General features: G+C 31.8%; 2 protein-coding genes across 2 annotated transcripts; one reads left to right on the forward strand and one right to left on the reverse strand.

Annotated features, from left to right (window-relative positions):
* Positions 1 to 891: 891 nt before the first annotated feature.
* Positions 892 to 16,331, reverse strand: LOC134710684 (integrator complex subunit 7-like). Its single transcript, XM_063571071.1, has 20 exons — positions 16,218 to 16,331; positions 14,847 to 14,976; positions 14,097 to 14,243; positions 13,713 to 13,850; positions 13,217 to 13,346; positions 11,787 to 12,026; positions 11,295 to 11,409; positions 10,938 to 11,063; positions 10,440 to 10,555; positions 9,708 to 9,807; positions 9,001 to 9,134; positions 8,477 to 8,659; positions 7,572 to 7,712; positions 5,435 to 5,629; positions 5,103 to 5,206; positions 4,546 to 4,611; positions 3,848 to 3,959; positions 3,121 to 3,219; positions 2,515 to 2,697; positions 892 to 1,951 (listed from the first exon to the last, which is right to left on the reverse strand). The coding sequence occupies exons 1-20, from the start codon at positions 16,309 to 16,311 to the stop codon at positions 1,706 to 1,708; spliced, it is 2,799 nt and encodes a 932-aa protein (XP_063427141.1). The 5' UTR covers positions 16,312 to 16,331; the 3' UTR covers positions 892 to 1,705.
* A 192-nt stretch (positions 16,332 to 16,523) lies between these two features.
* LOC134709368 (COMM domain-containing protein 1-like) lies at positions 16,524 to 19,184 on the forward strand. The gene is made up of 3 exons (XM_063569536.1): positions 16,524 to 16,737; positions 18,327 to 18,611; positions 19,057 to 19,184. The coding sequence occupies exons 1-3, from the start codon at positions 16,570 to 16,572 to the stop codon at positions 19,156 to 19,158; spliced, it is 555 nt and encodes a 184-aa protein (XP_063425606.1). The 5' UTR covers positions 16,524 to 16,569; the 3' UTR covers positions 19,159 to 19,184.
* Positions 19,185 to 27,895: the final 8,711 nt, after the last annotated feature.

The following is a 27,895-nucleotide window of genomic DNA, read 5'->3' on the forward strand; positions in this document are numbered from 1 at the left end:
ACCCCTATGTTCTATTTTTAGCCGTGGCGGCCATCTTGGTTTGATGGCCAGGTCACCGGACACATTTTTGAAACAAGAAACCCCAAAGATGATTGTGGCCAAGTTTGGATCAATTTGGCACAGCAGTTTCAGAGAAGAAGATTTTAGTAAAAGATATATAAAATTTACGAAAAATGGTTAAAAATTGACTTTAAAGGGCAATAACTCCTAAAGAGGTCAACTGACCATTTTGGTCATGTTGACTTATTTGTAAATCTGACCTTGCTGAACATTATTGCTGTTTACAGTTTACCTATATCTATAATAATATTCAATATAATAACCAAAAACAGCAAAATTTCCTTAAAATTACCAATTCAGGGGCCGCAACCCAAAAACAGGTTGTCCAATTCATCTGAAAATTTCAGGGCAGATAAATCTTCACCTGATTAACACTTTTACCCAATGTCAGATTTGCTCTAAATGCTTTGGTTTTTGAGTTATAAGCTAAAAACTGCATTTTACCCCTATGTTCTATTTATAGCAATGGCGGTCATCTTGGTTAGTTGGCGGGGTCACCGGACACAATTTTTAAACTAGATACCCCAATGATGATTGTGGCCAAGTTTCAAATAATTTGGCCCAGCAGTTTCAGAGGAGAAGATTTTTCTAAAAGATTACTAAGATTTACGAAAAATGGTTAAAAATTTACTATAAAGGGCAATAACTCCTAAAGTGGTCAACTGATCATTTTGGTCATGTTGACTTATTTGTAGATCTTACTTTGCTGAACATTATTGCTTTTTACAGTTTATCTCTATCTGAAATAATATTCAAGATAATAACCAAAAACAACAAAATTTCCTTAAAATTACCAATTCAGGGGCAGCAACCTAACAACGGCTTGTCGGATTCATCTGAAAATTTCAGGGCAGATAGATCTTAACCTGATTAACAATATTATCCCATGTCAGATTTGCCCTAAATGCTTTGGTTTTTGAGTTATAAGCCAAAAACTGCATTTTACCCCTATGTTCTATTTATAGCCATGGCGGCCATCTTGGTTAGTTGGCGGGGTCACCGGACACAATTTTTCAACTAGATACCCCAAAGATGATTGTGGCCAAGTTTGGTTAAATTTGGCCTAGTAGTTTCAGAGGAGAAGATTTTTGTAAAAGTTAACGCCGGACGCAGGACGACGACGGACGACGACGACGACGACGGACGACGCCGGACGCCGGACGCCAAGTGATGAGAAAAGCTCACTTGGCCCTTTGGGCCAGGTGAGCTAAAAACAACAGCAGAAGGTCACCAACAGGTCTTCAATGTTGCGAGAAATTCCCGCACCCGGAGGTGTCCTTCAGCTGGCCCCTAAACAAATATATACTAGTTCAGTGATAATGAACGCCATACTAATTTCCAAATTGTACACAAGAAACTAAAATTAAAATAAAACAAGACTAACAAAGGCCAGAGGCTCCTGACTTGGAACAGGCGCAAAAATGCGGCGGGGTTAAACATGTTTGTGAGATCTCAACCCTCCCCCTATTCCTCTAACCAATGTAGAAAGTAAACGCATAACAAGACTGTATATGCTTTAGTTGTAATGATCTCATCTGGTCACGCTGCTCAAAGCAGACAGATGATATAAACATTTGGTACACATTTAACATTTCAGATTGTAACCGACCAACCATTTTTGATTACATATTTCCAAAATGAGGCTCTAAATCTGTCCAAAAGAAGTTCTAACCACTATTTTAGGTTTTCTATGGATTGTATCATCATATGATTTAAAGGTCATTGTAAACTGAGGTCCAGTATTCCACTTAGTTCCAGCATCATCTAAAACTAAACCTCTGATTTGAACACTGTATTGTCCAGCAACAGGAAAAGATAACAGAAAACTACAAGAGAAATAGTCTTTATGTGGTCGTACTGTCTCCTCATAACTTCTGTTTGGATCCTTCACCTGAAAAAAATTCAAAAGTATGACAGCTGCTGGACATCAGATCATTTTTTCATTATTATCTTGATATAATCAATGATGAGTTTTCACTAAATATAAAGTACTCAGCTTCATTTAAAAACCACTTAAAAATGAACTAACACCAAAAATTTAACAAATCATTCAACCATTAAATGTAGGTGAACATCGTCCTTGGGAGTTTACGTCTTGGAACTCATCCAAGCGTAATCAAAACTGTATCCCTGAACCCCTTTATTTAGCTCTGTCCTTTTTTACCTTTTGACAATTTGTTAATCTAGATCAATCTGGCCTTTTTTTTATGGTTTCTGCTACCAACTAGTGATTTTTGTGTTTAAAGCATTATAGCTTTACTTCTTCAGGCAAAGTTGGCCTCCAATGGTTTGAACTTTTCCGTCAAGGCCTTTATGGATCATATGCTTTCGAACTGTTTTTTACCTTGAATGTATCTGATGAAGACTATACCAAAAACATGTGTTTTGTGCATGGAAATCATGTCACATACAAATCATTGTAACATCTGTTGCTTGTGTTCAATAATACTTTACCTTAGTGTCTGAATTATGTTGTTGGTTAGTTATTTCTGTTTTTACGGCTATACAGATTTGACTAACTTGTCTAAACATTTGTTGCTTATGTTCTATCACACCTTCAACTTTGAGAGTAAATAAAGTGTTATGATGTACTAATAATGGCTCCATTCTCATGTTCTGTTGGGGTGTTACTGCCAACTATAAAAACAAAGACATACAAATGAAAACTGTATTTTACACACATAAATTCAAGGTCTTATCTTGAACTTCTTTTGAAAACAAAGGCAAATCTAAATGCACATTTTCAACTGGCCAAATCTCAAGATTAAATCATTGAATTAGTTCTGTATTTTATTTCTTTTTCTTGAATGTTTTTTTATCCCAAATAGCACATATGCATACAGATTGAAATATTTGATTGAAACAAACAGATGTTGGATGCAAAGTGCGGAAAAAAATTAACATTTATAAGATCTTATGACCTATTAAGCAGAAAAACAAGCTTTAACAGAAATACTATTTGGGTGGTTTTAACAACTTGGACTGGCTTAGGTAAGCCCTTGCAGAGTCGATTATCATGGTTAAAAAAGCAAATACACTTGAATGAAAAATGCAACTTACATTAAGTTTTGTTGTTTGTATGCTCTGGAAGAAATATCGTGGGTATCTAAAGGGTACTTGTAGCAAACTCTGTACACTTTTACTTAGGAAATCCATGTGCTGTAAAAAAGGGGGTCATATTTTTATAATTATAAACACACAAAACATACTGATTTCAACACATTAAATGTCAAACATCCTGATAGAATAAATTATAAAATATAATGGTGTAAATTCTGTCAAGCAACTATTATTATTAAGAAACTGAGGTTCGAACTCTCTCAGGCAAAGTTGATCATTGATGAAATTAGATAATCTGTTTAGGTAGTTACTGGTTATATAGTTTAAAATTTCCAGCGCATTACGCATTATTTGCTTTTGAATGTTTAGATATGAGCATTTCTTCAGAAGGTAAATCTAGAAATGCGTCAGAAGCACGAAACTTATAAAGTGCTTATTTCATTAGAGTACAAATAGAACAAAGATAACTAAAATTTTCAAGAATATATCTGACATATAAGGTGCAATGAGACATCTTATGCAATGAGACATCTTATGCAATGAGACATCTTATGCAATGAGACATCTTATGCAATGAGAAATAATTATGTTCCAAAGAAAACATTTACACCATATACTTCAAATTTTGATGACTGAACAATTGAAATGAAGGTAAATCTTAAACAGATATAAAAAGTTTTGCATGTTAATAATGTATCTGCACATAAAACCAACATTTATGTCCTACCTCATGAGTTAAAGCTTGGCTGTTAGTTTTAAGTATATAATTCAGATCTTTCTGTATGTTAACTAGTGTTACTGACAGGACATCACTATTCTCACTAGACACAGGGAACAGTCTGAAATAACAAATATTATATGTTATATAGTTATGACTGGGAATTTCATATTGAAAAGGGGGAGGGTAATTTCTATATCAGTTAATTAAACACTCTTCTAGCTTTCAGTTAAATGATATATCTATTTGTGGTAATATATAGTGTTTTATACTTGAATCCGAGTCTTTGTAATTTGGTAGTTTGTTATACCTCTTTTAAGGATTTAGGTTCTTGTTCTGCACTGTTTTATTAAAGATAAATTATCTTTGTACATATTGTAACTCCCCTGATCAAATAAAGAAGGATGTCAGTTGACAAGAAATTGTTTGGACTTTGCCAAAAGTAAATGTCAATGTCTGACTTCATCCGTATTGATTGTGGTTTTGTATCATAGTTTTATGTGAAGATAACAGAATTGGGAGTCCTGATTTGAAGCCTGAAATTTTAAATAATCCAATGTCAAATATGTTTAGACGTTTTTAATTTTACACAACATTTTTAAGTAGGTGTCTGCTTGACATGTTCCCCTCACATCCTTTTATTCTGTTTTTCTATTATAACACATGGATTATAAGTATTGAGTCATAAACTATAAGCTTCCCCTTACCTAGAGTTATCTGTTGTTATAACTGCTGATACCCCGGCCTTCATTACTTCACAACAATATTGTAATCTTTATTAACGGTTCAGAAAAAGTGTTGATCAAAGTTTGTTATTATCCTATACAATTTTGATAATAATATTCAGATGTAATACAATGAAATTGAACTGTCATTTTGTTCTCTACAAAAGCTTTATTTGTGGACATTCATTTCCCTACTCCAGAATAGCACATAAATATCAAAAGAATTTTTGCACTAATGATTAATTTTACTCAAAACTGAACATGTAACCCTTTTTCATCATGTTCATCAAGGGAGTAGCTTCTAATTTCCACAGACAATCTGATTGCAGGGAATTCAAATTCTTCAAATCTTAACAAATTACCAGAGGTTGATCGTTAGGTTGTATTATTATTATATATAGCATCCTGGCTATAATAAATGGGAAAAACATTGAAAACATTTTCAGTTTTTACAGGGGAGGTAATATTATGTCACCATATTTCATACTGTTAACGAGTAAAAAGTCAAGTTGCTTATAATTTGTTATTGTAAAGGATACTGTGTCACTGTATATAAGGTCTGTGGGTCAGCATCAAAACATGTTAAGTATAAATCTCCAAATTTCTGTTTCAGATTTTCAAAATCTTTCATACACTTTGTTAACTGAAAAATAAAATGCATAAAGAATGTTAATATTAATTTCATCACACACAGTTAAATATATTAGTAGAAACTAATTGACAATCAAAAGTTCTGAAGATGAAATATAACAACTGCATAAACACTCTAAAACTTCTAGAAAAAATATTGTAGAAATATCAGTACCGGTAATAATCATTTTGATATTGAATATCTGAAAAACAATCATATGCACTTGTTATTTTGACCTACCTGTGACAATATCTGACCACAGCGTGATATTTCTTGCCCATTAGTTAGTGCTAATGCTGTAGCTATGGCAGGTGGAGGACATGTCCTGAATGTATTACAGGTCTGTATCAGCTGAGTCAGAGCCTGGAGAAGTTCTATCCTCAGATGGACTAAATCTGTCTGAAACTGCATTGGAAATACTTGTGTGGAAGCAGCCTGTAAAAATAGTGTCATTCATTATGTTTATGTAGTAGTGTCATTTTTTAGCCTATAAAATAATAGTAAAAATATCTTTAAAGTTCTTAAATTAATTGTATTTATTATAAAAGTTTAACTCTAGAATTTTGATAAAGGAATATTATTATTTAAATCCAAATCTACACTTTACTTTTTATATTGAGTTCATGAATATTCAAAAGGTTCTTACTTTAAAATTACGTATTTGATTGGTCATTGTGATTTCGCGGTCAATTTATATTTTGTATTGACCAGGTATATTTTGCACGGGAACTTGAAAATCACAGACGCATTGTATTGTATCACGAATTATTACCTGTTATGTTTTCATTCATTGTGGACACAACATATTACATATTGATGTAAGTTAACTTCTTTATTATATTATTAATATTTTCACATGTAAATGATAAATTTAGTAAAGTTTCCATTATATGATTTCGTTCTCCTCGTAGAGTTTTGTTATTACATAAGTATGATAGATGTACCCGAGAATCTTTTATTTAGCTTCGTGCTACATGTATTTTATTATCTACCGTTAATTTGTCACGATAGAATATAGAACAAGATATTTGCTTAGCTATTTGATTATTGATACAGATAATTTATATTTCATAAATGGCGGCATATTAGACAAAATAAGGAAAAGTGTTAAAGTGGATATTTATTAGTACACTTATATTATACATTGTAATGATAGAAGTATAACTATAAATGAACTGGAGTTATTTTGTCATATCGTATATTTTAATATTTTATGAGTCCAAATGTTTATGATTGCATTTTGGTTTTAGGACTCCATTGATGTAATTATATACAGAGTATACATTGTGAACTGTGCCGTGTCCTTGCCAGTAAGACCTCACTCCACAAGTGGTAAGAGTCAACCAATTTTTAACTATGTAATGTTGTAAACAAGACGTTATGGATTATTTCCCTTTAAATATGCGGTTTTAAGCATATTTAATATATTGGTTTAATTAGTCTTTATGAGAATAGTATCTACATTTTAATTATTGCTGTAATGTAATTGTATGTAAAGAACAAACAATATATTATGTTCCGATCAGTTTAATGTTATGTTCGCAGTTTTAACTTTAGTTTTGTACCGTACACATAGTAAAACAGTAAACACTATATAGTATATAATTTACGAGCAAGGATTACATTCTTGTGAAGTGTATCACAATTAGAAGTAAAAGTACATGTGACATCAACTCACTGATTGTCTATTAAATGTGTTCGCAGTATAGTACACAGTATTAAAGTGCATTGTAATTTACCATAACTATATGTGATAAAGTATAACTTAGGGTACTTGAGTTTTATAATAGATCTGTTATTTATAATTGTGATATTGTTATTTCAGAGTTTATTTTTCTACTACTGGTATAATAAATAATTCGAACCCTAAACAGAGTTTATTATTACTTGACCCAAGAATCGACCCTGTTACATTTATATATAAAGGCATATAGAATTTTGAGATATAGATGTTGAGGATTGCGGGAATGTTATGCGTTCGTATGAGTGCCGTCGCCACTGACAATGTGACGTTGCGTTTCTATGTATATTGTATTTATAATTCTATGCTTGTTTGAATGAATGTTGAACCACACAATTGTATCTATTTTTAGTCTAACCCTAATCCAACACAACGTGAAGTATTTACACACTCAAGACCCAACAATAAAATCTCTCTTTACTACCTTGAAATTCTAATATGTAAATCAACCTATATAAGTTCTACATCGACTGACTGTGACTGTTTTGCTAGACAAGGTAGTTAAAAAAAAATCATTTGTTGTCCTACTTTGCAGTTTCTAACAGTGCTCTCCAAAGGAAATGTATATGGGGCATGGATTTATTTATACATTTAGACTCATGTTATAGATTTCTTCTCTAAGAACTGGAACCTTACCTTCAGGGATGACAGAGATTTCTGATAACATAATAGTGTTTTAGTCATCCCACTGTCATCTTTCTCTTTCATCAGATAACTTTCACCTTCACTTATTTCTTGTAAAGCAACCATCCAAAAGTGGAGATGTTCTGAAGCAACCTAAAGATAAGAAAATAAAATAGAAAATTATTTTGGGAAAGTACCAGGTACATTTTTGTCATTCTGACCTGTAAATCCTCATATAAAACATTGCCTGATGTCAATACTAATCAATAGTTTAAGCATTAGAAGGCTTCAGATTAAACTAATGTTAAGTTCATTAAAACTGCAAATACTATTTAAGGATGTTCGCTGCTCAGTTTCAAAATAAATGACTTTTCATAAAACTAGTATTTATTGATAGGGAATAAATTGATGAATCAAAAAAGCAAAAAAATTATAGGGGTCAATGTTTTTGTTTTCGATCTATTAGCCATTGGAATTTTGCCGGGAAAATGTTCTCTCTTGATTTTTCATAGCTTTATCATTGACCAGTTAAAGTTCTAAAATACTATTAAAAAATAAATAAAATTTTATAAGACTTTTACAAATAACTTATAATTAAACATGTAACAGATTTATAAAAAGAAAAAATGCGGGTTCATGGGGATTTTTTTTTAAGGCATTCAAATAAATAAAACCAGAGGATTCCGAAAATCTGACAAAAATTCCAAAACATGACAAGCAGACATCCTTAAAGTGTTCAATGAAATACCATAATAGTGTTCAGCAAGTTCAAACAATCAAACCACAACATCAAAGTATCTATCATTTTCCTTCAAAGTCATAAAACTGGAATCATTGAAGCTAAATCCATTGTAGTAAAACTTCATTTTAAAGTTATTCATTTGTGCAACAATGTATTCATAGGTAAGTTTACTTACCAAATGTGAGAGTGAACTGAAGAGGTCAGCTGCAACAGGGTGCTGTCCATATCTCATAGCCTGTCTGGCCAGTTTATACATAAACCAGGGTGACTTATGTCCATTTCTTAGTATCAGTTTCTGTATTTCATTTGGGATTGTTTCACTACCTGCTGCTTGAAATATCAATGTTCCTAAGTATGTCTGTAATAAAATATTGGAAATAATATTGATAAAGACCTACAAAGCAAGTTATTGATTCCAGATTAAACTGATTAAATCTCATAACATGAAATCCTGAATTACGATCTTGTATGACTGACATATTTAGCAAGTATGCTTTTTGAAGTTCTTATTTATTAAATTATGTATATTTTTCGTAAAATTCTAGGCTAAAATTTACCTTCATCTTCAATAGAGGTCAGAAAAAAGGAGGCACAGTATGTCAGTTTTTCATTGCATATTGTGAGAAAGGGCTAAAGTTGTATTACCAATTCTAGTGTTTGGAACAGGTAAAGGAATTCATGGTATAATAGTAGCCTTACCTTAACTTGACCTTCTTGACAAATGGCACTACTTTGTAACAGCGAGAGGATGTTGGGAATTATCTCCCTTATGTAAATATGATTTTCTGAACCAATGGCTGCTAGTCCTTCACACAATATTAAAGCATGTTCCTCTGGAAAAACATAGCATACCTTTATTTTCAAATTTTTTTCAATTTCACCTTTCAAATACAATTTCATTATGATATCATGTGATGAAATTTTAAAAGCAATCAGCAATCTATCAACACTTTTTATTTGATCATTTATTGCCGCCAAGAAAACTAGCCACAAAATAAAATTATATTTATCCCACTCAAAAATCAGATGATAAAGAGAAAGTGTGATTTTATTGTGTTGTTAGGTTACTCCATACATACCATGATAATTCAATTATTAAAACCTATCATTCTCCCCAATGATATAGATATAAATAATATATCTTGAATTCTGTTTAATCTTTTTAACTTATTACTTGTATTTGCACCCATTTCTGGTAAAACACTATTTATGATATAAAAGACAGATCTGAAAGTGTGCAAAACATGTCTGGGAATAGCTAATTTTCTCTAAATATTTCCATTTTGCACAAAAATTGTATACCTCCTACATACAATGTCTAACAAGCATGACATGGCTATGTAAGCTTCTATACATAGTGTTCCATAGATTGTCTGTCATATATGTAACAAATATTCTCCACTTACCACTTTCAGTTGTCTCTAATAGTTCTACGATTTCTGACAGGAAGAACATGGTTGTATCTGGAAACTTTTTAACCAGGTGTACAGCACATTGTAAACAAAGCTGTAATAAACAAGTATCAATGATATACTTTTGTGAAAATCTCTGCATGGACTGTATATATTTACTCTCCTTGTTGATATCACCCTTTTTTCTCATATTTTTTTTGGTGCATTAAACTTTTATGATCAATTTAATTTGGTGGATGAAATATAGATTCTTACACTGCAACAAGTGTATTACGATATTTCTCCACTCTCGACAGTTAAATTTTATTATTTAAAGCGTGAGGCTTGCGTAGCCCTTTAAATAATAAAATTTAACTGTCGAGAGTGGAGAAATATCGTAATACACGAGTTATAGTGTCGGAATCTGTTTCTCTAATGCTTTTTATCGTTCTTCTTCAAAGATTTTCAGAAGATTCTGCTCTTTATATGCGACGTCATCAGGCAAGGTCGCCTTTTTTCATGACGTCACAATAGGAAAATTGAGAAGAAAACAAAACATGTTGACATCATAATCAAATTTCGACTAATCATTTGCTGAGAACAGATTTTTCATTAGTGAGGAGAAATATTTTTCTCACACCGGTCAGGAAATGTGAAAATAGCACAAAAATTAGAGAATTTTTTCTTCTAAAATAGCAAAAAGTGTTTGTCAATTCTACATACAACTCACATTTCAGATGATTTTACCTTTAGAACTTTTTTATCTTCTTTTGTTGTACCCCAGACAGATAAACAGCACTGTGTTGTTATTGCAAGTCTCGCCCCTTCTACTGGGTCCTGGTCCAAACGAAATAATTTCCGCTCTGTACGAAAGAATGCAATACATTTTCATAACCATGCTGAATAATTTGAATAACAAATAAAGGAAGTAGTTTTAAAGTTTTATAAATTGATAAAAAAGCACAGGACTGAAAATTAGCCAGAGCTAATATGACAATGAAATTTTAAAAGTAACATCTAGAAAATGTATATGACAATATATCATGAGTAAACTATTTTTTTTAGAAACCCATGTCATAAGTCTTTAACATGACCAGAAAAAATAACCAAATTGCATTAACCATACTGTATTACAAACAAAATGTTGATAATTTTTTAGTTATAAGTTGTGTCGCCTTTCCTATTTATACCCATTGACATTATAACTTATCAATACACTTGAATTGTAAAAATTTAATAACATACTGAAACTTTTGAAACAGATGGCAATGTTTGTGTAGAACTCCATGGCTTTGGCTGACAATGTTGGGTTCTGGGATACATAACATAGATTACACACTTCCTGAATTTTCTGCATGTCTGCTGCTGATACTGAAAGTAAATATTGGAATAAAAGGGTTAAATATACATCCTTCACAAGTAGTCTGATGCAACTTTTTTTTCATTTTATGCTATTTACATAAGATAACATATGGCTTTGGGCTGTTTTTTGGTCAGGTTTTTGAATGTTTCACACACTCCCCATTTCTATTTTCAACTCTATCAAAGGGGCAAATTGAAATGCAATGGAATGTGTACTCCTTTTTTCTTTGATATACATACCATCATGAGTAAGAAAGAGGTGAAATGCTACAGATTTTGCTAATGTTCCTAGGACTTCTAGAATGGCAATCTTAACAGCTGTGGACTTGGCTTGCAGTACAACTGTTATAAGACTCTGAAAGTACAACAAAAGATATTAATAGAGCTTATTTTTTTGTTAATCTCACCTTTATCAATAATATTTACATTGTTTTACATTTGAAATTACAGGGTCTTTTATGGCTTACTATGCAGTATGGGTTTTGTTCATTATTGAAGGGATTAAGTGACCTGTAGTTGTTAACCTCTATGCCATTTGGTGTACATTGAAGAGGTGTCTCATTGGCAATCATACCAGATCTTTTTATTTTTATATTGTACTTCTCTCAAAGTTTTTTTTTATACATGTATATAAATCTGTGAATACCTACCAGTAGAACTTAATTCAAAGAATATATACAAATTATATTCTTTATTATTTTTAATCTAACAGAAGTAAAAACAATACATTACCTTTACAGATGAATATTTCCACATCTGAGGAGCTTTCATCGCAAGCCGATTCAGATCTTTTAGAGCTATGAGTTTGACCGATTGTCTTGGATCATCGGTGACACGACTTATCAATAGATCAACCTGTGATTGGACATCAATCAGTGACTGACAGGCCAGTGCTGTCATCGTCTGAAGTGTCCTAATAACAAACTTCTGTGAGGGTAAACTGGATAGTAGTTCTAAACATACTTGTCTTGCCTGTAAAAGACGATATTCAAAAATTTCAAATACTCTCAAATCAAGTTGATTTTTTTTTATGTCAATGAATGGCTACTTTTACATAAATGTGTCTTTATTGGTTAAGGTTTAGGGCAGGAAGAGGTTTTAATGACTTCTAAGTCAGTAATTCTATCATAGTAAAACTATACGATATGAAAATCAGCATTTAATAAATTTTGAATACTTTTCATGTTAGACAAAGCCATCATTTTAATATGGTATAAACTTTATCATATTTATTATAAATATTTCCATCTAAATGAATAATAGTTAAACAAAATTATAAAAATTGCTATTGAGCACCAAAAACCCATAAAAAATGAGAGTAAACATGAGATTTGTTTTTTTCTCAATCCCAAACATTTGCCACCTAAAATAAAAAATTCGATAGATGTGATCTTATTTCTTACCTTAGATGACGTCTACACATCATGATACTTATGCTGTAGTATAGGTATTAACTGTAGTGTGATCTTATTTCTTACCTTAGATGATGTCTGCATGTCATGATACTTATGCTGTAGTATAGGTATTAACTGTAGTGTGATCTTATTTCTTACCTTAGATGACGTCTACACATCATGATACTTATGCTGTAGTATAGGTATTAACTGTAGTGTGATCTTATTTCTTACCTTAGATGACGTCTACACATCATGATACTTATGCTGTAGTATAGGTATTAACTGTAGTGTGATCTTATTTCTTACCTTAGATAACGTCTACACATCATGATACTTATGCTGTAGTATAGGTATTAACTGTAGTGTGATCTTATTTCTTACCTTAGATGACGTCTACACATCATGATACTTATGCTGTAGTATAGGTATTAACTGTAGTGTGATCTTATTTCTTACCTTAGATGATGTCTGCATGTCATGATACTTATGCTGTAGTATAGGTATTAACTGTAGTGTGATCTTATTTCTTACCTTAGATGACGTCTACACATCATGATACTTATGCTGTAGTATAGGTATTAACTGTAGTGAGACCTTATTTCTTACCTTGGATGACGTCTGCACATCATGATACATATGCTGTAGTATAGGTATTAACTGTAGTGTGATCTTATTTCTTACCTTAGATGACGTCTACACATCATGATACATATGCTGTAGTATTGGTATTAACCATGTTAACTGTAGTTTGACCTTATTTCTTACCTTAGATGACGTCTGCACGTCATGATACATGTGCTGTAGTATAGGTATTAACTGTAGCTTCAAATCAACTGGTGTTGCTATATTCTGGATCATGTCAGATAAATTATTACAGATACTAGCAGCAAAAGAACTGAAAATATCAAAATACAAATATGCCTTATTTAATGCATAAGAAAAATCATCATTATTTACTAAAAACAATACACTATCTTGAATTTTTATTTTTTTTAATAGTTTAAAATGCAATTCACATAATATCTGTAAAATTATTTCTTTCTTTTCCCCAACTTATTAAGTATACAAAATAACCTTCAAAGTCCCTTATCATTAAAACTGTGAATTTGAGTAATTATTTTATAGAATTTGTATTATTTTAAGTCCTACTTTTTTATTATTATTTTCTCATTGCTTATCTTAGAAGCAATGTAAATATTTTTCTTACAGCTAAGTATACCATTATACATTTATGTTTATTTACAATTTTCCAAATATTAACCTTGATTGTTCAGCAAATTTTCCAGCCGCAAAAACTGCAGCATCCACTTCCACAGCATCGTTAGAATCAAAACCATTTACAATACTATGGTGAACATTCTTCCTTTCAGTTATTATACTGGCAAGGTTAGCAAGAGTTCTGGAAAAAATATTCAGTCATCAAAATTAGTTAAGAAAAGATGACACAAATGGTCCTTAAAAATAATTCCAAGTCCAAATAATAGCCTGTTAATTGTAATTTTGTCATACATGTATTAATTAAGTCATAGTCTTTACACTCATAGTCTAAATACATGAAATATCTTTATTGCATAGCTATTTGACAATTATTTTTGTTTTAAATTTATTTTCTGAAACCAAGACATAAAAATAAAACACAACATACCTAAGAGTTAAAGCTCTGGCAGTGCAGTCATTGCTGTGAATTACTGAGAATATCTTTCTAACAAATTCATCAATGTTCAGAATTTTCTCCAAATGTTTTTTACTTTGTTCTGTTACTTGTAAGATACACCATCGCAAGAAATTGTTCCTTAAACATAAGGAAATATGCATGAACATTACGAATATGATTTTTTTTAACTTGAGTACGGGGGCATTTACATGTACATAGGTTAAGATATTACCTCAATATCTTCTATCATTCATGAATGAAAATAAACTCATCATAGATACCAGGATTAAATTTTTTATATGCGCCAGACGCACGTTTGTCAACATAAGACTCATCAATGAAATTATTATGATATATTTGAAGTGTTCATGAAATTGTCACTTTCTTGTAAGGTCTTATTTTAATGATAAAAAAGAGAAGTGCTTCAACATCTTTGGATCCTCATTTTAAGAAAGCATTCATGCCAACTAGAAAGATGTATATCCTTTTAATGAATTAAACATTGTCAATTTTTGCACTAACATTTTTAAACAACAACATTGTCAATTTCATATCAGATATTGCAATCAATACAAAATTTAAGTGTTTTTTTTTTAAATAAATGAAGATCTTACCGATTTCTAAATTAAGTTAATTGACGACATACTCTTTTCTTCAAAATGAAATAAAAATATATAAATTTATTTTTGGATAATCTTGTTAGAGATTTTTTTTCAAATCTAGCCAAGACCACAAACATACCCATTCCTAAAAATATCTGCTAATCTAAGAAATGCTGTGTTGATCAGGATAGGAAATGGATATTTCTCAAACAAACTTGGAAATCTTACAATAGATTCACATTGTATTCCAATCTTGGGCGATCTCAAACCTGAAGAGGTAAAAAAAAAATTGAATGAAGAAACCCTTTTCAGTCAATGTTCATTCACTGTAACATACACACCATCCTTCATTTCAAATCTTTAATATATGTTTCATTCAACTTTGGATGAATTTTAATTCCTTTAAACAAAATTATCTAAAATACTTATTTACCATTTTTTTAGTGAGAAATTAAAATACAAACACAAAATTAAGATATTAAACATGTTAAATGAAAAGGAACATGTTGATACTTGTACTACTTCAGGAGGGTACGATATGTGGCTTTTAATTCAAAATAATAGGGAACAAGTTGGATAGCATAATTTTACTTGACTGATTGAGAACCCAGGAATCAGAAACTTCTCATAGTTTAAGACAATCACAATTCTATGCCTCCTTTCCAACCAATTTTTAGTGGGTTTAGTGAAATCAAACATGGTAAAGCCTAGTTTTGACATTACTTAGACGTCCAACAGCTGTTTTGCCAGACAAGCTGTGGCCATGAGTAAATTCTGACTAGGTAAAGCCAAGGTTAGTTTTTTTTTACATGTACATCATCATGTAGTGTTAAATGGACTTTTATTTTTCTTGTGTATCCCTAAACACAATGTGTGTTTCTTTTCGGGTTTGATTTGGACCTAGGCGTATTCCCTCTTTTTATTTATGAATTTTCTTTTTTATTCTTTCATCCACTATCCATGCTATTTGAAGTACAACTACTTTTGTAGTGTATCACAGATAAGCAACTGATAACTGTAAGAATTTGAGCAACTGTGTGCATGTGTAGGAATAATTTACAGTGAATATAATAATATTAACCACAAACCAGTATAATTGTACTTGCAATGTTTATACCAACTCTAAATAAGACTTCATGTCTAATATCTTATAATTTCGCCTATAAACAATTGTTCAAGATACTGTTATAAAGGATATCAACACTGCCTAAAGTACTAGATGTGGCATACCCACCACCAAGTTAAAAAGCAATGGCAGTTGATCTTATCCAATACGAGGTAAGGATAGTATCCCAGCTGGGTGCTCAATTAAAAAAAATAAGACACCAGTAGCTTTAAATTAACACTTTTTAACACAGGAATACAATTGATTTTTACAGGAATACACTTGATTTTTGCGGTGAACTCGAATATGATTCATGTTTTTTTTTGTACAGTAAATGAGATCTAAAGCATGAAGGTGTGATCTACCCTCGTCAAACACTCAATAGTCTGAATATCATTAAACAACCTTTATCTAATTCAGAAAATGCCAAATTGGCATCCTGTTCTTGTTCAGATGAAATATTGTCTTGGGAAAGAACAGTTTGCATGGGCGCTGCCATTGAAGCAAATGGGGATGACATAAATTGAGTCCGACACTCTGGACGGGGAACCAACAAGTAAACGGTCAAATTATGTGATCTTCTTTACATAATTAATTATAATTGAAGCTGAAAATTTATTAGAAATCATTATTGATAGGTATAATTTTTACTTATCGAAACAGTTATCTTAAATGTGAAAAAAATATCTCTTTTCTGTTGCGAACTTTGTAACATTACATTTCCGGTTTTTAGCTATTTTTATAAGTTTTCGGTAAGATGGGGGACGAATCCAAGAAGCTTCTTGCTTTGCTGAATGGTATCGCAAGACGAACATATTATGGAGAAGAAGATATGACAGACGATTTCCTTCTCTCACAAATTTATCCAGATTCGACAAAAGAGGAATCAAGTGGTTTGATCACAAAATGCTCAGGTTTATTGAAGGTTTGTTATGACACGCCCCCTTTTCCAAATTTGTTTACATATTTTAATGTTTAATCTTTGATTAATTCCTTGTTATTGGAATATTCTTTCTAATATTTTTGTTAAAACTAGATCTCATGCAAGAATAAACATAATTTCACATAAGAATAGAAGATAAAATTAAAAAGAAGATTTAATAGTGTATTAAAAGAGACAGCAACCCAACAACATATTATATATCAAAATCATGGTGACTTATTGACCTGTTGAAGACTTTAAATATATATGGTCTTCAAAGGGTAGATGTTCTAATTATGGAAAAGTCAGGAACATATATTGGTAAATTGTTGTAGATCAAGTAAAAATCTACCTTAAAGATTTTAAAGCTATATCTAAGGAAAGGCACATTCATATTGTCAAGTATTTGCAGCTGTACAATTGCTTAGTAACTAACGTCACTATCGCTACCTATTGTTTTACATTGCCTATTGTTTACGTAACGTTGCCTTGTGCATAACTTGAATACAATTTGATATGAACACAACACCCTTTATTACTAACCACAAGAAACATGATACACAATATTGGTGTCAGTATGTAGCAGGGTTAAAATTATTTTCAAAAACTCATCACTTCCCATTTTATTCTTAATAATTGGTATAGAAACATGTTCATAAATATAGAGCATTTATACAATAAGTTGTTCAGAATAAAAGAAGGAAAACATATAAAATCAGATATGATATTTGCATGACTTGTTGAAACTGGGCATACAGCATTGATTTATTTATATTTTGTTTGTTTCAATTCAGTACATTGTACTTGTTTAATTACTCTATATGCATATGATGGTTCTTGTAGCTTTTCCCTTTATCAAAATAAAATGTGACATATGATTTCCAATTAGAAAACTATCCAACAAATTTAATATGAAGAGAATGTAAGCAATTATAGGCAACCATACAGCCTTCAAAAATGAGAAAACCCCATACTGTATAGTTGGCCATAAAAGGTCCAGACATGAAAAATATGAAACAATTCAATTGAGAAAGCTATTAACAGCTTTATTTATTACAAAACAATTAATGAAAAACACATATGAACTTTGTATTAAAAAAAAGTTTTACATTATTTATTTGATAGTTTTAAAAATGTTATTTTTTGCAAATGAATAAAATGCTATTGCTATAAACTTTTTTTGTCAATAATTCTATTTAAATTCATGCTCAGCTTTCCATTAATAATTTTCATTTCAAAAGAACAGAATTTACAATTCATAGGTTTCAACTTTTAGGTGATGATCTGTGTATTCCAGCTGATAGCAGCAAAAATATTTAAATTGATTGATTGATAGATCTATTTTCTTAATGCATGTAGTTAAAATGTTTGGATGGCTTCATGGCCTTATTTGCATAACAGTTTGCTCAAGAATTGTTATAAGTTTTATAATTTCAACCAGTAGATATGGGGTCTTCAGCTTGAATAAAGCCATTGGATGCTTGAGCAAAGATGTATACAAACAAAACAAGCAAGCAAACCAAACCTTTAAACTACATGCTTTAAAAAAAATATCTTTGAAACATATAAAGATGGTAGTTTCTTTTCTTCAGAATATGGTGTCAGCGGACATGGATTTCAATCAATTAGATGCATTCCTAGTGTCACAAACTAAACGTAGAGAAAACCCATTAACAGAAGAACAAACACAAGTATTCAGAAAGTTCTGGAAAAACAATAAAAATAAAATTCATGACAGTATCATTGCAAAGACAAAATGGAATAATTCATTACAGAATGTGTTATGGAGAATAGATTTAAAAGCTCAGGCTAGGAACATGGAACAAATGAATGAATCGTCAGCCATAATGGAATTCCAAATAAATTCTCCAGAAAATGTAAGTGTAGTGTGATCTGAAGTTCTGAAGTAGATAGTTTTCAAACAAAAAATAAGATTTAAATAGATTTTGCCATTTCTTCAAGTACAGTTTATAATATGAATAGCCATAAATGTTGCAAATGTACTCTAAGCAATAAGCCCTGTTGAAAACTAACAAACATGGTAGAAATAAGCTGAAATTCAATCAAATCAGAACATCCACGAGTACAAGCATCTTCATTTGAACCAGCACCCATAGGAAGACAATAGAAAAAGTAATTATTAAATCTCATACAATCTTGTAATTATAGTCATCAAACAATTCACTTCATACAAATGTTTTATAAAAGATACATGAACCATGTCAAAAAATGACATCAGCCTGATTTAAAAAAATATAGGTAAAATCTCATATTATAATGAATTTGTATTTGTATGATAAAAAGTGTCTTTTTTTCTTTCAGAAATCTGACGTTGTGCGGTTCGAGATGGATGAAACAAAACTGACAGAGGTTTTAACACAAATGAAGGAAATAGAAACTGAAATCAATGATTATTGTCAATAAAAATTTATATGTTTAAAAATTTTGTACATGTAGAATTTTATTTTTAAAAAATTACAATATTTGCATGATATGAGATAGATAGAGATATATCTTCCATTGGACATTCATTAAAGAAAAGAGTTAAATACAAAATTTCACAAGCTGAACTGTCTAGCCTTCTTTACTGTGTAGTGTGTATGGTTGGTTCATATATAAATTGGAAATCTTTTATGAATAAAGGTTTTATTTCAAGTGACACAAAGTATGTGCCAAACTGTTTTAGGGTTTGTCTGACAGAAAAAGAAATCTAATGTATTCTACTTTATTTTTCCACTAAAAAAAATCTAAAATAAATTTGTGACCAAATGATTTTCAGGGGCGGATGCAGGAATTGCATTGATCAGCAAAAATAAAGGGGGGGGGGGGGGGTGCGCACCCCGGAACCCCCCCTCTGGATCCGCCACTGATTTTTTGTCTGACATTTTCATGGTTTAGTGGTCAAAGTTAAGTTTTTGTGTTTTTTTTCTAATGGGATATCCAATAACTCAAATATATTTGGTGTATGAAAATACTTTATGATGTACATGTCTGTCTGGCAGGTATCATATGACCTTGACCTCATTTTCATGTTTTACTAGTCCATGGTAAGTTTTCATGGTTAATTTTATTTCTTCAAATGACCTTAATGGTTATCATCATGGTTCAATTCTGTTTCTTAGAAACTATAAGTTATAGATCGTTATAGGTCAACTATATTTGGTATATTGAATGATTGTAAGATGTTCATGTATGTTTCGTTTGGTTTATCTGACCTTGGCCCTCATTTTCTTGGATCATGTTGAGTTTATGTTATAGTTGTAGTAATGCTTTATACTTAGGAACTATCAACATAAACTTACTGGTTAGAAGATAAGGGAAGACATTTCAGTGTTTACATTCTTGTTTTATTATGTATGTTTTGATCATATACTGATCAAAGATTAAATAATAAAATTTGACTGTCGAGAGTAGAGAAATATTGTAATACACGAGTTATAGTGTTGGAATCTGTTTCTCTAATGCTTTTTATCGTTCTTTTTCAAAGATTTTCAGAAAGTTGTGCTCTTTATATGCGACGTCATCAGGCAAGGTCGCCTTTTTTCATGATGTCACAATAGGAAAATTGAGAAGAAAACAAAACATTTTGACTTCATAATCAAATTTCGACTAATCATTTGCCGAGAACAGATTTTTCACTAGTGAGGAGAAATATTTTTCTCACACCGGTCAGGAAATGTGAAAATAGCACAAAAGTTAGAGAAACTAAAATTACTAGCTAAAACCATATTTCTATCTACTTGTAGAATCAGGAACTTTGTTGTATGTCATATATGTCTTATCTTAATGGTTTTCTTCATTTGAATAGCAGGATGTTTATGACAGATCTCTGGTTGTTTCTGTTAAGTTAGTTTACTACTTATATTATAGACTTGGGAAGCTTTAGAGCTTGGCATATTGTATAATGTTTAAAACAGGTTATTGCCCTCTAACAGTCTTTTGAGGGTTGAGATCTCTCAAACATGTTTAACCCCGCCACATTTTTGCACCTGTCCCAAGTCAGGAGCCTCTGGCCTTTGTTAGTCTTGTATTGTTTTAATTTTGGTTTCTTGTGTACAATTTGGAAATAAGTATGGCGTTCATTATCACTGAACTAGTATATATTGTTTAGGGGCCAGCTGAAGGACGCCTCGGGGTGCAGGAATTTCTCGCTACATTGAAGACCTGTTGGTGACCTTCTGCTGTTGTTTTTTTATTTGGTCGGGTTGTTGTCTCTTTGACATATTCCCCATTTCCATTCTCAATTTTATTTTGATTATTTTTGGCATTGGATAACTATCTCTTTGACGTATACCTCACATTTTATTTTCTTGCCAATTGATTTTATGAAATATTTTGAACAACTGAAGGTCAAAATGATTATACACATTTGTGAAGTAATGTGTTGCTTCTATTTTTCAATTCTTTGATTTTTGTCGAGCCTGCAACTTTTGTTGCAGAAAGCTATGGCGTATCATAAGGGTCAAAAGTATATTTTGTTGCAAAAGCTATATCTTCAATTGCAAATGCTATATTAAATACTGCAAATGCTATATAATTAGTGCAAATGCTATAATAAATACTGCAAATGCTGTAATTATTATAGCAAAAGGTAAATTACCTGTATTTGTAGCAAATGCTGTTTACTTACGTATCAAAAGGCTCAAAAGTATATAATGGTGCATTTGCCATCACAAATGTAGCATTTGGACTTATAAGTATAGCATTTGCACTAATAGTTTTAGCATTTGCCATCATAGATGTAGCATTTGGACTAATAAGTATAGCATTTGCACTAATATTTATAGCATTTGCACTAATTAAAATACCATTTGCACTAATATTCAGTTACTATTTGCAGTTATAAATATAGCATTTGCAATAGTTCAAATTATTTAAATTTTCAAGAATTATGGAAACGCCTTGTTTTTTCTTTTTACTTGAGACTCCACCTATTTCTAAATTTACCTCAGCCTCTTTTAATTACATGTTTGACATGGCAGAATAAGAACTCTTCTGACATTATTCCTGTAAAATTGGTAAACTTCTACATGTGCAGTGTTTTTTCGTTAATGGCGTATACAAATAATTTGCACGGATTTCTGAGCGTATTTCAAAACATTATTAATGACAAAGAACGTGCTTTAGACAATGGCGATGCTTCCATTCATTTTCTGGATGATGCATTGAACTGGGTGAATGCATTGTAAATAAAATTTTCAAAACATCTTTTTGAGCAAGTAAAATACATACAAACTACTCATTGAAGTATAATTACTTCGAAAAGGAGTTATAACAGGTTGAATTTTAAAATTAAAAGGTCTATAGTAGAGGGTTAAGTATGTTTTTATTTTTTTTAAATATAACGTCCATAGTAGGGGGTTCAATGTAAAATACGGGGGTCGCCCCGATATTCCGACACCTCATTAGTCCGACACTCAAATAGTCAGACAAAGTTTAATAACTATACAGTAATAGAAAATCTTCTTCATGAGGGTGTGGATGGTGTTAACGGAACAGAGAATAATGGGTGAATAGATACAGAATAGAGAAAAAAAGACCAAGAAATAAAGAAAAGCATTTAATAAGATGCTAAAATATAAATAAAAATGAACATACAAATTAAAGTATACAGAATTTGAAATGTATGACTCCCCTTCAAATCCAGACCCTCCTTCGTAGAATCGTTGTTGACATGGTATTTGAACTACTCTTTTTTATATTAGAATACCACTACAGATACATGTAATACCATACCATCTATCTGGTATTACTATGAAAGATATACCATGACTCGAGAACCTTGCAAGATTTGATAAACATATACAAAATGTGATCTATATGGGAACACGTTGTACTAAGAAGGATATGTCATCAGATGTGGAGATGTCTCTTGTCATAAATAATAGTGTTCACATTATTAGGTCTCGGACACAGTGTAAAAACTGTAAAAAATGTCATTTTACTATAAAGTGGGACTATTGTATCGAAACATTAATATTTACATTCATCTATTATACTATACACGAAACAAAGATCAAAAACTTTAAAACAAACAGAGAGCTATCGAATTGTTAATTAATAATACGCTCACAAATAGGCAAGTTTAAGTTTAAACTGTGACATCGATAGTAAAATTATCAGTCGGTGACAATTTTTCTATACAAACAAGTGTGGACACAGATCAGTGTGAATAGTACGTTTGGATGTTTGACAGTGTTTTCTGACAAAAAGAGTTTTCTGGTTGTCCGCATTGGGTTCTATGTTGAACTGTTGTGCCCAGTGACAGTCAACCTGTACCAAACACTGAAAATGATAGTCGTACATTCAATATTGTGTTTTACCGTGATCAATATATATAAGAAGATGTGGTATGGGTGTCAATGAGACAACTGTTACTCTCCATCCAAGTCACACTTTGTAAAAGTAAACCATTATCAGGTAAATAAAGCCTGTCATGAAAGAGACACTACTTTTAATCAGTGCTGGCCGATCATATATTTTATTTAGCTAGACATTGCTTTTAATATTAAATCTACATATTTGGAAGAGATATATAGCTGCGTTTTTTCATGTTAGTTATTCGACAAAACTTCACAAATAGAAATAGGAAAATGTGGTATGAGTGCCAATGAGACAACTCTTCATACAACTAAAAATGTATAACAGTTATAGCTCAAGGGACGACCTTCAACACGGAGCCTTGGCTCACACCGAACAGCAAGCTATAAAGGGTCCCCAAAATTACTGGTGTAAAACCAACTGTCTAATCTATATAAAAACCAGAAACGAGAAACAATTATGAACCACATAAACAGACGACAACCATTGATCCACAAAGTGTGTTCGCTACTCCGCATCTCAACTATTCTAAATCATGTATTAAACGTTGTTTGAGTAAATATATCCCACTATTTTCACTAATACATATCTACCAACCAACCTTGATAAATTGCATTATCTGTTCTTAGTCATTCGATGGACAAGGTCAAGTGATTTTAATATATATTTACAATGCAAGTGGATATAGAAATATGATCATTTGGTCTTCTTCCGAATGGCAGTAACCCTTGCCAAAGTTGAACGTCCATTTGGTTGTGCGGGATGCAACAACAAATGTCATGCAGAGTTGTATATATAGAGAGTAACACGCTCTCTACAGGTTTAGAACCATTGCAACAACTTCTTGAGGGGCTGTCGGTGATTTTTGTCTGAGTATATTGGAGTTGATACACATACTTATTGCAACTGCTCAGTTATCCTTGTTCTTCTTTCGTTGTTTATGTGTCCACTGTCCTTCTGTGGTGTTCTAGTTCGCTGTTTTTTTTTTTATCTTGATCTATTTTCTTTTTACTAGATCTTCGGTTTCCACCTTTCGTTTCAAGGGATTGATTCATCACTATTAACTACACAAATAAAAATATTCGAGTTGGATAACTCTATGTACCCGCCTTCTTTGGTCGTAACATTTTCTACCCTTGTACATGTATCACTCATCTGAGTTTTATCTAATTTTGTAGCGAACATTAGCGACTAATGTAGCGTCAGCGAAAAATGATAAAATCAGGAGACAAATTCAAACCCAGGACCTTAAAAAATTAGATGTGGACGATATATGTGCTCCAAAAAGATGAGCGATTCCAGATTCTGTCAATTTATTAAGACACCCAACCGTGCGATTTGATGAATATCGTGGTGACCAATCAGACATAGATGACGGCACTCAATTTAGGGGTTCCGATTTTATATCGCGAGCTTATTTTAAAATTCCCCAAAACATGCTACTTTTATACTGGTTGGGGGAGGGGCAAGGCTTATAAAATACATATAATAACACAAGTTACAAAATGCAAGTATGACAGACACGAACCAACGACAACCACTTAACTACCAGCTATACTGACTTTGGACAAGTGCTTTAAGAATGTGGCGGGGTAAGTTACCGTATTTGAAGGCACCAACCCTACCCAAACCTGGGAAAATGGTGTAACAGCACAACATCCTAAAAACAAACTATATCAAGAATGTGTCCATAGTACACAGATGCCGAAATCACACTATCACTTTCAACTTAATAAAAAAACTACCTTCACCAAAAACTTCAACCTGAAGCGGGACAGACGGACGGACGGACAGACAGAGGTAAAACAGTATACCCACACAGAGGGTATAGATTGGGTCAACATTAAGATCAATCTAATTAAATTGCATTAAGATATTACAATACTAGTATAATATAGTCATTATTATATCACCATAAGCCTCAGTCAGAGTCGGAGCCAAAACAAAATAGAAATAACAACTAACATATTCGTGTATCAAAGACGGTGACGAAATGTCATCATTTCTTAATTGCGATAAAGGAGCTCGGCAAGGAGAAAACCTTTCACCTTGCAGTGTATTTATAAAAAAGAAGATGTGGTATGATTGCCAATGAGACAAGTGTCCACAAGAGACCAAAATGCTACAGACATTTTACAACTGTAGGTCACCGCACGGCCGTCAATGATCTTGAAGACTTATTTTTAGAGAACGATGTTTCCCACTTGCAATGTCATAAGCCAATTGTCTATAATCTATCAAAGCTCTGTTAGCATTTGAAATTTTTTGTCTAACTGTTGTACCATAAAATGTTCAAATCGAACGAATCCGAATTGCATAAGTTTAAATGGATTGAACATGTTTTATCCATAGTTGACAATACTGGATATAGCTTCATATGAAACACTCAATCATTTTTGTAAGGTTTGACGGTCGTTGTTCTTATTACTTGAAAAAAAATACACCATTTTTAAATGAAAACTATCCCCTTTTTGGTTCACCTGGCCCAAAGGGCCAAGTTAGCTTTTCCCATCACTTGGCGTCCGTCGTTAACTTTTACAAAAATCTTCTCCTCTGAAACTACAGGGCCAAATTTAACCAAACTTGGCCACAATCATCATTGGGGTATCTAGAATAAAAATGTGTCCGGTGACCCGGCCAACCACCCAAGATGGCCGCCATGGTTAAAAATAGAACATAGGGGGTAAATGCAGTTTTTGGCTTATAACTAAAAAAGCAAAGCATTTAGAGCAAATCTGAACAGGGTTAAAATTGTTAATCAGGTCAAGATCTATCTGCCCTGACATTTTCAGATGAATCGGTCATTCCGTTTTTGGGTTGCTGCCCCTAAATTGGTAATTTTAAGGAAATTTTGCTGTTTTTGGTTATTATCTTGAATACTATTATAGATAGAGATGAACTGCAAACAACAATAATGTTCAGCAAAGTAAGATCTACAAATAAGTTTCATGACCGAAATGGTCAGTTGACCCCTTTAGGAGTTATTGCCCTTTATAGTCAAATTTAAACAATTTTTCTTAAATCTTAGTTATCTTTTACAAAAATCTTTTCCTCTAAAACAACCGGGCCAAATTAATCCAAACTTAGCCACAATCATCTTTGGGATATCTAGTTTAAAAAATGTGTCCGGTGACCCGGACATCCAACCTAGATGTTCGCCACAGCTAAAAATAGAACATATGGGGTAAAATGCAGTTTTTGGCTTAGAACTCGAAGACCAAAGCATTTAGAGCAAATCTGACGAGGTTTATTTGTATATCACGACAAGATCTATCTGCACTGAAATTTACAGATTGATCGGGACAACCTGTTGCTGGGTTGCTGCCCCTGAATTGGTAATTTTAAGGAAATTTTGCAATTTTTGGTCATTATCTTGTATATTATTATAGATAAAGATAAGCTGTAAACAGCAATAATGAACAGCAAAGTAAGACCTAAAAATAGGTGAACATGACCAAAATAGTCAATCAACCCCTTAAGGAGTTATTGTCCTTTTTAGTCAATTTTGAAAAATTTTCATAAATTTTTTTAATTTTCACTAACATTTTCCACTAAAACTACTGGACCAAGATCATTATAGATAGAGATAATTGTAAGCAGCAAAAATGGTCAGTAAAGTAAGTTGTACAAACACATCACCATCACCAAAACACAATTTTGCCTTGAATCCATCTGCATCCTTTGTTTAATATTCACATAGACCAAGGTGAGCGACACAGGCTCTTTAGAGCTTCTAGTTGTAAAGTCGCATACGTGTAGTCGAAAAAATCATTTAATGATATAGATTTCCACTTTTTACATGAAAATTGAAAAAGGAGGAAAAAAGATTCAATCTGTCGATCGTTCTTCAGTAAAAAGGGTATTTATTCAAATTGGAATTAGATATTCAATTTTGTTTTTCCTTGAAAACGACATGCGACCTTTTATCTTGATTTTTGAAGTACTGCACCATGACGACCAAAATAATCTCAAAGTGATTTTTTTTATTATCAGATGTAAATGCTGTATGTGTGTGCACCAAAACCGGTCATATGATTTTTAAAAAGCGTAAAACTTTTATATATTAATTGAAGTTGCGAAAATAAGGTCCACATTAGTCAATAATTATATATATTGATATATCTATGGCTATATGTATCAAAATTATATGATCTATAAGATATTTATTCAGTCATTTTTTATATATATATTATCATTATTATTATCAACTTTTATAATCATATATATTGTGTGTTTCTCGTCATTAAAGATTTTCTTTATATACTGTAAATAGTATTTTATTTCATATCATTTAGGGGACAACCATTTGATATTCTTGGGGGGGGGGGGGGGGGGGCAGGATGATTTGTTTTTGATCATTTATTTATATTTTTAAACAAAGAGGAAAGACTATTCATTTTCTGCACTGTTGAAGCAAGATTTTTCAGTTTCATTAAAGCAAGGGACTGATTATTCATTTTCACAACTATATTTATGATATGCAAAATCATACAACTTTTAAACGATTTGTTTATTATAAATAATACATGTATAGTCAAGTCATTATGTATCATTTAATCAGAATTAATCATTATTCTCTGCAGAAAAGAATCTTTCATATCCCCAACTGCATATTACATGTACTGCATACATACATAGTATTAAAGTTTGGTGGTAACTACCCTCTTATAAAAGTCTTTGAAAACATATTTTGCTGTGCGGAGCGAGGAATTTTTTTTAAGGGTTTTGGAGTCACTGAAGGCCAAAGAAGCTTTTTAGAACAAATGATGCAAAATCCTGCTTTCGGAGTGTTCAGAAGAAATATTCATAACTTTGAAAATGAAATGTTTTGTTTTAATCA

This window comes from Mytilus trossulus, chromosome 3 (genome assembly GCF_036588685.1).
Source record: "Mytilus trossulus isolate FHL-02 chromosome 3, PNRI_Mtr1.1.1.hap1, whole genome shotgun sequence".
NCBI lineage: Eukaryota > Metazoa > Mollusca > Bivalvia > Mytilida > Mytilidae > Mytilus > Mytilus trossulus.

Excerpts from the sequence above, each read along its gene's own strand:
- LOC134710684 (XM_063571071.1), bottom strand. The coding sequence starts at position 16,311 with ATGGCAGCGCCCATGCAAACTGTTCTTTCCCAAGACAATATTTCATCT. Across the intron at positions 10,556-10,937 it reads CATCTGTTTCAAAAGTTTCA|AGCGGAAATTATTTCGTTTG; the intron begins GTATGTTATTAA and ends TCTTTCGTACAG. Across the intron at positions 7,713-8,476 it reads TCAGTTCACTCTCACATTTG|GTTGCTTCAGAACATCTCCA; the intron begins GTAAGTAAACTT and ends TCTTATCTTTAG.
- LOC134709368 (XM_063569536.1), top strand. The coding sequence starts at position 16,570 with ATGGGGGACGAATCCAAGAAGCTTCTTGCTTTGCTGAATGGTATCGCA. Across the intron at positions 16,738-18,326 it reads AATGCTCAGGTTTATTGAAG|AATATGGTGTCAGCGGACAT; the intron begins GTTTGTTATGAC and ends TCTTTTCTTCAG. Across the intron at positions 18,612-19,056 it reads AAATAAATTCTCCAGAAAAT|AAATCTGACGTTGTGCGGTT; the intron begins GTAAGTGTAGTG and ends TTTTTCTTTCAG.